At 54.4% G+C, this 13705-nt stretch overlaps 5 protein-coding genes across 5 annotated transcripts; 2 read left to right on the top strand and 3 right to left on the bottom strand.

The window, feature by feature from the left end:
- Positions 1-2317: 2317 nt before the first annotated feature.
- PG986_005352 (uncharacterized protein) lies at positions 2318-5245 on the top strand (the record flags this gene model as incomplete). The annotated part of the gene is made up of 3 exons (XM_066841574.1): positions 2318-2666; positions 2718-5032; positions 5102-5245. The coding sequence occupies 3 exons, from the start codon at positions 2318-2320 to the stop codon at positions 5243-5245; spliced, it is 2808 nt and encodes a 935-aa protein (XP_066701436.1).
- A 1033-nt stretch (positions 5246-6278) lies between these two features.
- Positions 6279-7292, bottom strand: PG986_005351 (Nse1 non-SMC component of SMC5-6 complex-domain-containing protein; the record flags this gene model as incomplete). The annotated part of the gene is made up of 1 exon (XM_066841573.1): positions 6279-7292. The coding sequence occupies one exon, from the start codon at positions 7290-7292 to the stop codon at positions 6279-6281; it is 1014 nt and encodes a 337-aa protein (XP_066701435.1).
- Positions 7293-7992: 700 nt separating this feature from the next.
- PG986_005350 (uncharacterized protein) lies at positions 7993-9273 on the top strand (the record flags this gene model as incomplete). The annotated part of the gene is made up of 1 exon (XM_066841572.1): positions 7993-9273. One exon carries the CDS (start codon positions 7993-7995, stop codon positions 9271-9273), a length of 1281 nt encoding a protein of 426 aa, XP_066701434.1.
- A 646-nt stretch (positions 9274-9919) lies between these two features.
- Positions 9920-11769, bottom strand: PG986_005349 (S.t1.c1 complex component sdc1; the record flags this gene model as incomplete). The annotated part of the gene is made up of 2 exons (XM_066841571.1): positions 9920-11243; positions 11309-11769. The coding sequence occupies 2 exons, from the start codon at positions 11767-11769 to the stop codon at positions 9920-9922; spliced, it is 1785 nt and encodes a 594-aa protein (XP_066701433.1).
- A 1191-nt stretch (positions 11770-12960) lies between these two features.
- On the bottom strand, positions 12961-13584 carry PG986_005348 (holo-acyl-carrier-protein synthase; the record flags this gene model as incomplete). Its single annotated transcript, XM_066841570.1, has 2 exons — positions 12961-13261; positions 13328-13584. 2 exons carry the CDS (start codon positions 13582-13584, stop codon positions 12961-12963), a joined length of 558 nt encoding a protein of 185 aa, XP_066701432.1.
- Positions 13585-13705: the final 121 nt, after the last annotated feature.

The raw sequence follows: 13705 nt of genomic DNA, 5'->3' as shown, positions 1-13705 counted from the left end.
TTCGACGAAGCTTGGCGACTTGCGCTGTTTCGACATTGCGATAGACGCTAAGCGAGACAGCCATATGCGCGTCCAAAAGAGAAAATTATTGTCGTCGAAAGTAGCAAGCCAGTGATGTTATAGCACCATGACCAGCAGCCTACTGCCTTACTCATAACCTTACATATATATGTATCCTGCACTGCTTTTGCGACGTGCCACGATACCAAACCAGGGTTCCGTTCGGAATCACTTTCTATCGATTCTGGAAAGAGGCAGAGAGGTACCAACGGTACCAACGGTACCAACAGCGGTATGCGACTGGCAAGCATGGGTACGCTGCGCCAAGCCGTGCCGGGGGTGTTGGATTATGAAGGCCTACTGGTACCTACTACCCCAGCTGCCCAGCTTGGTATAACATGAGCTAATGGAAACCCGCCAGTCGTCTCATTGAGGTCTTTTTAGCGTTCCCCATCCTGTCGGCAAACTGGGCGGTAACAATTCCGGACGGTGAGCCAGCACTGTCCGTCCATACCAGAGGGCCAGAGAAGAAAAATCCCAACCCGTATGCAAAATCCAACCTTCTCGTTCGCTTCGGGGGAAAGGTGGAGAACTGTAACGTGTTTCTGCGCCCACAGATTTCTGCAGAACAGCATGGTATCGCACGGCACGAGGGGATCGAGAGTCCCCAAGTACTTGCAGCATGATACTACGGCGGCTGTATGCCCAAGTCACTACTGCACTGTCGATGATACAGTATACATGTCTAGACCGAGACCTCGCCTAACGGTCTTTTTAACCTTCTGTCTTTCACTCCGTTCTCTTTTCCCCTGTCTGTGTGTGCATGCAAACTACCACAGTCGGGGGCTGGAGGAGGCCGACAGGACGACTTGGCTTTCCGATGACTCGCTCGACTATTTCGGGGAGGAAAAGCGGGTGGTGAATGCGGAGAGCCAAGTCAAGTCGTGGCGAGCGTCTTCAGGATGGACACACTGTACTCCAGACTGTAAGATGGATGGCGGAGTGCTCCACACAATCTTGATCGCCTGATGGCCATTTCGAGTTCTCCAGACTCCACCAGTCAAGTTGACCAAGCTCGCTCCAGTCTGGATCCCTGCCCCGGGCACTGGGGGTGCCTGGGGTTGCTGCTCCTTACCTAGGTAGTCAGTCGGCTTCTCTTGCAACCTGCAGAGAAAACGGGCAAAGCGGGCCATATAACAAGTACTGGTAGGCCCGAAGACCATGCCCTGTTGTCCAAAAGGGCGGTTGGTCGGCCGAATATCGATTGACTCTGGGTTTGCATGCCTCTTACCACCACTTCTGCGTAAACACCACAACAACACCACAGGTCTCTAGGTAAACCCATCGCACAGTTTCGCGGATACGTACGGCGTCAACCTGCCGGCTTGTCTGCTACATACTGGCCCAACAACCGTTCCCGCTCTGCCGTTGTATATCATGTCGTCAATATACCTGCGCGACTCGATATTAGTTTGGTGATCAGGGTCTCGCATTCTCCAATCGAAATTCGTCCTGGGACAGCCTCGCCTGACTGCATCATCTACCTGTGTATGTCTGCCAAGACCTCAGACAAAGGACCAAGGACCATCGCTCTGGCCGGTAGGGGCGTCCTCAGACTACGAGGTCGAAACCTTTTTTATTCCCTTGTCCTGAGGCCGGCACCATCTCTTGTCTTTCCTTGACCCTTTGGTCCACGTTACCTCCGGACCGTACCCTTTCCCTTACCGCAGCGCAGCATCAGACCTGATTGGCCCCTACTCCAACAAGAAGCTGTCACCTCTGGGCCCGCTTAGAGTGTATTGGGGAATCTGGCAGATTCTATAGTACGTCCATCTTAATATCGCACCCCTGATCCTGTCCCGTCACTCTGCCAGAAACCTCATGCGTTCATGGTCTGGCCACATGGTGTCGATTCCCTCCTGGTCTGGTACAAAGGGGTCCGTCCCGTCCCTCTGTGCCCAACGCTGATCACCCTGGACTGTTTTGCCTTGTATTATGCTTGCCTGATAATCATACTCATATGTCGGTTCCCCGCAGGATATGTTTCGGTCCGTCCAAGTACCGTTGTCGTAGTAGCTTCCCATGCCTGCCAAGTTCAGATATAGTTGAAGCTCAGGTCCTCAAATAGCCTCCAAGGTCCCGCACTCAACGAATCTCAGACCGACTTTACATACTGAGACACCATTGTACATTTCAGACTTCATTTGCACTGGAGACAACCTCGCACAACATTCTAGATCGTAACGATCACAACGCCACAAGACAAGCCTCTCAAGGCCCGAGTCTTATACCTTTGGTCAGGTCGTCCACAGCAAAGATGCTGTCGAACCCACTCCAGCGGTTCTCCCCCTACCACTCTCTTCCTGCTAACACACTCCTCTCCAACGCCCACGTCCCCACAAGCCATCTCCACGCCGCCGGGCTCGATGCCTTTGGCCATGGCTCACAATATTCTTTGCAGCACCTGCAACAGCATGTAGGTGTCCATGCGCCTCATCTTGCTCGAGCCCCTCAACCAAAACACCGACAGCACCCATATGGTGGTCAGGCTCCAAGAGCCACAGGAGCGGCTGGTCCGATCAGAAGGAGGATAAGCAGGGCGTGTGATCAGTGCAACCAGCTACGGACCAAATGCGATGGGCAACATCCCTGCGCCCACTGTATCGGTAGGTATTCCCACCAGCAACAACTTCAGGCGGCCACTAAGTTCTCTCCAGAATTTGGACTCGGCTGCGAATACATCCGCGAAAGGAAGAAGCGAGGCAAGGCGTCGCGCAAGGACCTCGCTCAGCAAGCGGCAGCACAGGCAGCGGCAGCCTCCACCCAGAGCGGACCGCAGTCTCCCCTAAGTGGCGATAATGATGCATCCACAGAACAGAGACACGACAATTCTACGTCCAGCAAGTCCGAGCAACAATCCACCGCTAGCGAGAAGGCTCTCAACGAGCTGAACGAAGACTCGACAGGACGGAGCCAGCGGACCGGAAGCCTGGACAGTTTGGCCGAAATCAGCTCTCACCAACCGCACCTGACGACTCATCACGCTACCATGGACCGCGACCACCTAGATAGCCCTCCTTCGCTAGATCTAAACGGATTCGGCCATGTTCAAAACCCCTATGATAGACAGGCCTTGGGCGCACATATGATGGCTGGTCCTACTCACACGCCATACGGAGCAAGCCAAACGAACCTCTCCGATTACCCTGACATCCCATACGCACTCCAAACGCAGAACACCGCAAACTATGCTACAAACCCCTCGGCGAACTTCCGCATGGCGGCAAGTCCTCTGAGCGCTTACCCCATGGCAGGGGAGACTTCCCCTGGATGGATGTCGATATCGTCTCCCCCAGCGCAGTACCAATCACATATCCCGCCGCCGAGCTATCATCAACAGTTACGGTACCCAGTGTTGAATCCTCTGATTCCACACCTGGGCAGCATAATTCCCGTATCCTTGGCTTGCGACCTGATAGACCTCTACTTTTCCAGCTCTTCGTCCGCCCATGCTCACCCCATGTCGCCGTATGTTTTGGGCTTCGTTTTCCGGAAGCGGTCGTTCCTACACCCAAGCAAACCAAGGCAATGCCAGCCTGCTTTGTTAGCAAGCATGTTATGGGTAGCAGCACAGACCAGCGACGCATCTTTCCTTACGAGCGTCCCATCAGCGCGTGGTAAGATCTGCCAGAAACTCCTGGAGCTTACTGTCAGTCTACTCAAACCCCTGATCCATACACCATCAGGAGAGGCTTCTCCGGTCTCAAGCCCTCCCATCGACGGGGTCGCATTGGGGGGGTTGGGTGTAGCAATGCCGGGGTCAATGAGCCTGGAGAACCTAAGCGGGGAATCTGGAGCATTCGGTGCAGCTGGCTCACTTGACGATGTCATAACGTACATCCATCTGGCCACAGTTGTCTCCGCAAGCGAGTATAAAGGGGCTAGCCTACGGTGGTGGAATGCTGCGTGGTCGCTTGCCCGGGAACTGAAGCTGGGGAGAGAATTGCCGCTCAGCGCGTCAATGGGGCAGACAGACGAGGATGGAAATGGGATAAACACAAGTGATGACGGTGAGGACGAGCTCGGGGGCAACATCACGTCGGGTGCGGTGACGGATGAGGAGCGGGAAGAGCGTCGACGCATTTGGTGGCTCACTTATATTGTCGACCGACACCTGGCCCTCTGTTATAACCGACCGCTATTCCTACTCGATATCGAGTGCGAAGGGCTAATGCAGCCCATGGACGATACCGAATGGCAGAACGGCAATTTTCGATCCAACGTTACCGACCCAGCATTACCGTGCGAGCGAGTACGGGGCCCTCACTTCGAATGTACAGGCCATAGTATTTTCGGGTATTTTCTGCCTCTAATGACGATCCTCGGCGAGATCGTAGATCTCCACCACGCTCGCAATCATCCTCGATTTGGCGTGGGCTTCCGGTCTGCACGAGAATGGGACGACCAAGCCGCCGAGATTACCCGCCACCTAGAAATGTATGAGCGCAGTCTCAAACAGTTTGAACAACAACATTTCCAATCCAGCGCCGAGGACAAGAACGAGCAGTCTGCAACATTGGAGATGCCCAGCGAGCTCGACCATCTCGATACGGTATCGGTGCGGTCCATTCGAACCAACTCATCGCGAATGACGGAATCAGACATCCAAACGCGGATCGTCATGTCTTATGGTACTCATGTCATGCACGTTCTTCACATACTGCTTACCGGGAAATGGGACCCGATAAATCTCTTGGACGACAACGATCTATGGATCTCGTCTCAGGGGTTCATCACAGCCACCGGGCACGCCGTCTCTGCCGCCGAGGCCATCAGCAACATTCTCGAGTTCGATCCGGGCCTCGAGTTCATGCCCTTCTTCTTTGGCATCTATCTGCTCCAGGGTTCCTTCCTTTTGCTCCTCATTGCCGACAAGCTGCAACTCGAGGCCTCGGCCAGTGTGGTCCGAGCATGCGAAACAATCATCCGCGCCCACGAGGCGTGTATGGTCACACTGAGCACCGAATACCAGGTAAGATAGCCCCTTTCATTATCATACTGATGTGCAAATCATAGCTTATTTACTGACTTGGTGCGACAGCGCAATTTCAGTAAAGTGATGCGGAGCGCGCTTGCTCAGGTCCGCGGTCGTGTCCCCGAGGACTTGCACGAGCAACACCAACGACGACGGGAACTGCTGGCGCTGTACCGATGGACTGGCGACGGTACTGGCTTGGCGCTTTAGCGAGGAGTCGATGTCGCGCAAGCGGGCGATGGATGTATTTGGTTTACGCTTTTTCGCTCTTGTCGAAGCCGATGATCAGATCAGCCTGGGAAGATGGGAGGGTATACCTATTTGTTTTTGCCTGCCAAGTCTTATTCATCCAAGCGTTTTCTCTATTGTCTGACTTGGAGGACGGGGTTTGTGTATTTTTCATCCTCAAATCGAGCATTTCGGGCCGGGGGTTGGAGGGTTGGAGATGCTGTTTTTACTTGCTTGGTGTGTGTATATGTACTGCGAGCGACTTGGGTGGTTTCTTCATGGTTGGGATGGGTGCGAAAAGAAAAAAAGGCTGGTTTCAACTTGCAGGAAGGGGGGCAACGGAAGCGAAGCAACGACATCTCGTAAGGAGTGTCCTGCGTTGCACGCGTATGAATACGATGGAGAAATGCTTACATGGTAACGATTAATGTTGGATATGCACACATACATATATACATATGCTTTGGGGTCCTCTATCCTGACCACTGCATCCACGTCTTGGTTCTCAACACTTGCACCATGGATATCATTTGCTGGCATTGCTGAAGATTTGGTATGTCATTTCACGGTGTTTGATTTGAAGGCGCAGAACTATGGGTAAGCAAGCTACGCTTCCACACGGCATATGTCATATTCTATAATACAGAATATGTCGCTTTGGCCTTTCCTCTTTGCATTGACCATAGTCACAAGAGTGTGGGGTAGTGAGAATAACCATCTCGGCTGTGTAGAGGAAATAGCGCTGTGACGACTGTCCCGGCTCAGCCCGTCGATCCAGTGGATTCTCCTTCATCCCAACATGCTCGAATGGCATGGACCAAGGGGAGGCAGCGTTCAAATACAGAGTGAAGGTCGCTTCTCGTCCAAAATTTCCCAATAAGTACGGGCACTGCGCCAGTATGCGTGCCTAGTATTGAGGCTGGTCTGTCGCTCTGCAGTGTCGAAATAGGCTGCAGGAAACCCATCAAAAAACGGGACGTCACAGGGTTTGACTTGGCAATAGTCCAAAGTCGCATTACTCGTCTTCAAGTTGCTCCTGTTCCTCCTGCTCCTCTTCTTCTTCCTCCTCCTCATCAGGGGCCATGATTTGTTCCATTAGGCCACTGCTCCTTCCAGCCCTACTGCCTCGATGCCCCTTACTCCTTCGGTAGGCCTCGGTCTCGGTCACGGCCCTCTCACCGACGAAGTGCTTGCCATCCCAGGGCGTCGCACACTTTGGGCACTTCTTCTCACGCTTAGTGCGCCAGAAGGCCTCCTCGCAGTGATCGTGCAGCCGGACATTGCAGTCGCGCTCGGCGCAGCGCTGCCCCACCGTGACGATGTCCTTACATGCCTCGCAGAATTTGATGCGCTGCCACTCGCCGGGCTCCGCGTCCGGGTCGTTGTAGGTGTCGGTGAGCCAGGAGCGTAGTTCCATCAGGGCGCGCGGGCTCAGAGAGAAGAACCCCTTGGCGCTGCGCTCGAACCAGCCCTGGTTGACCATGCTCTGCATCATCGCCTCGGCTTCGGATGACTTGAGTCCTCGGAGCTGCTGTGACTGCTGTGGTTGGTTCTCTTCTCCTTCGTCGTCCATGGCTTCTGCCGCCGGGGCTGCTGCCGGCGCCCGGCAGCACTTGTGGTACTGCATCGAGTCCAGGAACATGGCTTCCAGGCGGGGCGAGTTGTACTTGTCGAACATGGCGTCCAGCACGCGCTTAACAAATGCTATTTCTTCAGCGGAGTGGACCGTGGCCAGTTGGGTCATGGCGTCGGATGTGGTGTTGACAATGGCCCATACACGCTTCTTGGTGACCTGGTGCATGGTGTTCTTGATGTCGTAGTCGAGTCTCGACAGCGCTTCTTGGGCAGCTGACAGATACGAGTCAAAGATCTCTTGGGTGATCTGAACAGCATCAACAGGCTCCCCTTCCTGCACCGTCAGGATGCTGGCAAGGACGGGCTTTGCTTCTTGAAGCGTCATGGTGCCACGGGCCATGAAGGCTTGTACGAAGGCACGATGGCCGTCGTTGTACTCCCCGTCTCCCTCCATCATGGGCTAATTGATTCTGGTATACCTGTGTATTGGGGCTTGGTTGTTTTTACTCTGAGCGATACAGCTTGATCAATTACTAGATAGATGGCCAAAGAGGAAAGGGATTCCAAAAATCCAGCAACCTGGAATCTGAAGATCGAGCTGCTCCCACGGTTGCTGGTGAGACGCGTTTTGAGCACAAGCAGGCGCGGTAATAGGCTTCTGGGCAAGCACAATTGAGCGCAATTGCTTGCATAACCCAGGAGGGAAGGCACCGCCACAAACCGAGGGGTCATCGTGCTGCAGTCGGTAGCTACCGCGCAAGTGCCGGGCTAATGTGGGGAAGTTGCTCCAAGGAAAGGAGGGAAAGGACGGGTCTAGATTGCCGGCTGGGGCATGACAAGCTCTCGCCACAGATGACATAGCCACTGCATGTGAAGCTCCAGCAGCCAGTCGAAACAAGTTGACAATGCCCTGGTCATGCGCTGGGAGCTGAGTAGGGGACAGTACTGTAGGCCTCCCAACAAAGCGCTTAAGATCACCCAAAGGGCCAAAGGCAAGCTCCATAAGAGAAGTCGACTGGACGCTCTGGCTGCAAACTGTTTGATCCCTCTTTCATTTCAAACTATCTTCATTCATCTCTACCCCTTCTTCAAGACAAGACCAGCCGACGAATTACGTCATTTCCTCTCGTCAACCAGCCCCGCCACACCTCAACATGCTGGAATACTTCACCTACAAGAAAGTGAAGAAGCATCGGGCTGAAAAGGCCGAGAAGGAGCGTGTTGAGTCTGCAAATGAGGACGCCCACCAAGGCGCTGCCTCGCCATCCCCCAAAGTCATCTCCGAGCCCGTCGGTACCCCGTTGCTGCGCGAAGAGGATGAGCGGTTTCTGGAGCGCCTCACATCGCAGGACCCGGACGACGATGAGTCGGTGCGACCGCCCCTGCCACCACGCATCAAGACACCCACCATCGAGTGGGACAGCGACACTGAAAGCTTTGTGAGCAAAGAGGGCGCCAAGGGAAAAGGCAAAGGCCAAAATGCAGACCCGAAGCCAGATAGCGCCGCTGGAAAACCGAAGCGCTTTGTCACCATCACAACTCTCGGGCGCAATCTCTCTCAGCGCGTGAGGCCAACGGCCAACAGTGGCCTCAAGCCGGAGAATGTGCCACCGGTAACGGAGCGCGAGGTGGTCCGCGAAGAGACGGACATCACACGCATTCTCGATGACCTCGACCTCTCGGCCAAGAACAACAAAGTCTTCAGCTTGTCCGCCGACTCGGGCCAGATGGTGTGCAAGTTCAACTTGGTGCTCAAGGACCTGGTCAACGGTGTGCCCACAGCCTACGGCGATTTGACCGCGCTGCTCGACGACCGCGACGGTACCTTGGCCAAGAACTACGAGAAGCTGCCCAGCTCGCTCAAGAAGCTGGTGACGACGTTGCCTAACAAGCTGACGTCGACATTAGCGCCAGAGCTTCTGGCCGTGGCTGCTGAGGCACAGGGACTCGGTGCCGAAGAGGCTAAGAAGGGCGGCCTCAAGGATGCAGCCAAGAATTTCTTGACGCCCAAGAGCCTCCAGGATCTGGTTACGAAGCCTGGCGCAGTCGTGGGCCTTTTGAAGGGTATTGTGAACGCCCTCAAGGTCAGGTGGCCTGCCTTTATTGGTACCAACGTTATTTGGAGTCTTGCACTGTTCTGTAAGTTCAACCCCCCACCCTTTGGTATCTCATATCGATACGCAATGCACATTACTAACACCACTCCCCTAGTGCTCCTATCTGCTCTATGGTATTGCCACAAACGCGGCCGCGAGGTCCGCCTCGAAGCAGAAGCCGCTGCGAGGAACCCAATTGACGGCTCTGCACGTATCGAGGAGCTCCCTGATGATCCTCAGCTGCCCGCGCCGAGCCCTCGTCGGAGCCGGGAGGAACGTGGCCAGGTGGAGAGGACGGTGACTGCCGCATCCTCGTCGAAGAACAAGAAGAACAAATGAACGATTTAATGAATTTGGACGGAACGAACGATACCCATTGATGACGGATTTGGTATTTTTGGTACAGTTGTTTTGCAGATTTTCGGCTAGGCTAGGAAAGAATGGTTGCTTTTCCCCATACATGGCATATGCTCCGTCTGTGCCGTCCGACACCTTTTGCAAAGTCACCTGGATGATGTTGGGAATAATGGAGTTAATGTAAAGACCTTTTTTCTCAATCATGTTGATCGTGCTCTTACATGAGCCTTATGGAATAAACTTAACCCCCCTACATCTGTCCCTTTTGTAGATCAATTAAACGTACCAGGCTCTACTTAGTACTCCATAGCTGTATGTGTCGCGCCTTACCAGACGGTATTGACGAATAGTTATAAAGGAGGCCGAAGTTGGGTCACACATCACCAAGCATAGACCAAGGGGTCAATATTTACTGGCAGATGCCATCGAACACCAGAAACTGCCAATTCAAATAGCAAAGATTATTGTCATTGCCGCATTACCGACCATATGGCTCTATAGCCAGAACTCGATCCTGCTTTTCGCCTGTGGTTTCATGGGTATCATTGGTGATCGACCGGGCATAGTGCTTTCTTCCCTTTCACGCACTCATTCGGACTATATCAACATCGCTTCTTTCTTTATCGTCTTAATCATCTTGGACCAGCTCTTTGATCTCCTCCTGTCCAGGCGCCACGCCCACCGTGACATCGGCCTTCTCATCTCGGCCTCCAGTACGGTCTATCACGCGGCCGCCGTCCTGCATCCAGAAGTTGACCTCGTCCACAATGTCGGCCACAATGTCCTCAGCGATCTGCTCGTCGTACCGCCGGGCTAGCGGCTGCATTGGGCCTTCGGCGGCCGGGTTCTCTTTCTTGGCAACCACGGGCGCCACCGTCACCGAGTCGTCCTCGGTTCCGGTCATTGCCACGTCATCGCCGCCGCTGGCCTCGGCCGGCTCTTCCCCTTTGGTTGTGGGTGAGCCCTCGGAGTCGGGCGGCGGGAACCAGAAATCCGGTCCGAAGTTGACTTCGGCGGCACCTCCCCTGAACACACTGATGGCAGGGTAGTAGCCCAGCATGCCGTCATCCATGTTTTCCCTCGCCCCAACCTGTGCTTGCGGTTTTGAGGCCGGTGGCAGGAAAGCCAGTAGATCCTCGAAAGCGGTGCCCATGAACACACCGTTCTTGTAGACCTTGATGAACGATTTCGGCAACGTGCGCAATGAAGCAACGGGGTGGTTCGGATTCGGGGCCTCGGCCGAGGCGCTGCCCGCAGAGCCCGAGGCGCCCACGGGCGAAGGGTTCATGAGGTCTTCCAGCTCTTTCGTGGTATGGTAATCGATCTTCTCGAAGTAGATGTGCGCGCGGAATCGGATCGGGATGCGGTCGCGCACGATGTTCGGGCCCTCCGCGCTCGAGCTCTCGTCGGCGATCAGGTCGACGGCCGGATTGTACTGTCCCTGCACTACTTTCCGGTGAAGGCTTTCCGAAGGAAGCTGGATCTCCAGCCCGATCACGTCTCCTTCCTTGATGTCCTCCCCGGGCGGGAAGAAGTCCTTGGGCCGCGACATGTGCACCTTCTGGCCCTCGACGTCGCGGATGCCGTAACTGTAGGCATCGAAGCCGACGGGCGCATCGAGAGAAGCCTCCCGTCTCGCAAAGCCCAGGCGCACGTGGCCGTGTGACTCGAGCTTTGCGCCTTCTTCCGTTTTCGGGATTGTGCCGCGCGTGATCTTGCACTCCCAGTACCACCGGCCTTCTCGCACGGCAATGTTGGCTCGCGCCATCCGGAAGCCCTTGTCCGTTGTGATGTGGCGGCCGGACTGGTCCAGGTACATGTGTGTCGCCGCATCTTCGAAGCTGATGTGCGCGCCGTAGGGTTCGGGTTCGGTCTGTCGGTAGTAGAAGGACGAGGGGAATTGCGGGTCGGCTATGCAGTGAAGGTAGTGGAAGTTCTTCTTATTGTAAACACTGCGCCAGGTGTCAGTTCGGCTGGGACCGTTTCGGTGCTTCGGAGCTCCTCCTGCACGACTCACTGTTCTGAGGTCTCGTAGAAGTCGATGGAGGTTCCATCCGGCGCCGGGACAGTATGGTGGTGGGTGAATACAGGCCCGCGAGCTGCTTCAAAATCGGACGGCTTCGGAGGCGCAAGCTTGTATCGCAAGGGTGACGACTCGCTGCCCAACTGCGGTTGTGGTGTCTCGTCCTTCTTGTGCTTGGGATCCGGTGTGGCTCTGGCGCTGTCGCCGCCCGCAACGCCCTTGGATTCGCGCTTTTTCAGCGATTCCTTTTTTGTCCGCTTACCGGGCCCCATGCTTGGTATGTCGTCTTGCGACTGGTTCTTGGTGAGCTTCACGTCGGGATTCGGATTTAACGGTGACGAGACCGATGGCGCGTGGTCGTCCTCGAGGGCGCGTTTTTGAGGGAGGGACGTGACAGCTGGGCTGGACGCCCTCGAAGGGGATTCCTTCTTCTGAGAATCCGCCTCGGTCGCCATGGTCACGAAGCGGGTTGCTGGTACAAAGCTGCAAATACAATGGGCATTCAGAACAATGTAAACAGGCTCCAATAGGAAAGTGACAAAAGATATATCGATAGTCTACCTCGACTACTGTGGCGCAAACAAAGTGGCTTCACTCTTCAATTAAGAAACTTGGAAAGCTTACAGCCTCTATATAACGAATTATTTAAAAAACGTAAGTAGTCACCACACTACATTTAACATCAAGTACTTTTCTCATGTGACATGAAATGTGTCGTTTAAGTGATAAATAAACACATGAGACTTTGTCAAAAATTTACGACCTGGATGGGACTCGAACCCACAACCTCAGCATTGACTCGTTGAAGTCTTAGGAGTGCTACACGCTACCATTGCGCCACCAGGTCTGGAATCAAGTAGGCTTGATGATTTGGTGATTGCTATTGATCGCTATGTTTGTCGCCGACACACGAGTACGCTTTGCGTGAATAATTCTCATGACCGTAGGACATCCCTCCGGTTAGTGTGGGCATTGTAGCATTATATTGAGGATGTAATAAGCTGCACGGTACTTTTAAGGTCACCGGAGATTCTGGTGACTTCGATTTTGTCGCGCAAATAAATGACTGCGGAGGCCGGAGATTGTGGCGTTTGTCGCGCAAATGTTTCCTCTGCTCTGGTTTTCTCTGAGAGCAGAAGTCAGGGCGAACGACTGAGTGGTTGGAGTTGCTTCAGATCAGATATAGGACATTACAAGGGATTGAAGAATTTTAGAAAGACATTGGCCACGATGTGCAAAGCTTGAGAAGGCAACCGTCACTACAGGAAATGCACCAGCAGCATTGTGGAAGGTAAAAGGCAGGAGCGGCGGTGGGTTCAGGTAGGAGGTAGGTAGAGTTCAGAAACGTTCCATTCAATATGCTCACTGAAGGCCAAAGTGCAGCCACCGAAGATTTGCCCGCGGACCAGTTTGCACCTGCTGCCTAAAACTTTCAGATATGCAACAGGCCGCTCTTGGGTTGCGATGGATGCCCATTTTGTGCCCTGCTGCTACCTAATGTTGGCCGAATCATTTGTTGTATACAAAGCTGAACCTATCATTCACATCCACCATTGCCTCTAGTCCGTTTGTTCTTGCCCCGTCCGTGATGCAACAGGCCGAAGATCCATCATCAGAGGCAGGAAGGAGCCCTTTTCCCACCACTGCTATGTCCCTTGCACTGACAAGCACACCGCGGCGGCGTAATCCCCATCGTGGCTTATACTCAACATAGCCGTCGTATCTGGCTGACCCGGCGGGTAGCCTTTGATGACTGCCACGGGCGGGCCGCTCGACAGCGCAGCATCGTTTGTCCCATCGTCATGCCCAGTCTCCTCCTCCCGGTCCTTCTCATCATCGGCTCCCTTCAGAGGTCTCGCTGCTGGCCTGGTGCGGACAATGCGAATATCCTCGAACGTCAACCTTCGAGAAGAGTGCGCCTTGATTGCGGCCTCCTTGGCCGCAAATCTGCGTCAAGTTAGTAGACTGGGCTGCGATGGTAGGAGGGAGAAAAGCGGAAGGGCGTGGACATACCGGCCCGCCATAAACACGGCAGCTTTCCAAACGTTGGGAATCCGGTTATCGCTCGCTCCGGTAGCCCAGGGCGCATCTGACTGGTCAGATCGCGAGGGGCGCGATCCGATGCACCGGAGCAAGGCTTGGGGTCGAGGCTCCGAACGCTCTTCGGCCGTCAACACACGTGCAATGAACCTGTGTGCGTGGCAGGAGGTTAAGATCCTGTAAATCCTCGGGATGTGGCAAATGTCATTTCCGAGGCCCAGAATAGGCATGATAGGCCAATTCCTGTTTCGCAGTATGCTACGGCCCTCGCCAAATTGACCCCAAGACTATGCCCCGATCTGGTTTGGTTGGCTTAGAAAGGTGTATATTTCCTACTCTGGTATTTTGCAA

This window comes from Apiospora aurea (genome assembly GCF_038362705.1).
Source record: "Apiospora aurea strain CBS 24483 chromosome Unknown utg000004l_segment0_segment0, whole genome shotgun sequence".
NCBI classification, from domain to species: Eukaryota; Fungi; Ascomycota; class Sordariomycetes; order Amphisphaeriales; family Apiosporaceae; genus Apiospora; species Apiospora aurea.
This window is presented reverse-complemented; position numbering and strand designations above follow the sequence as displayed.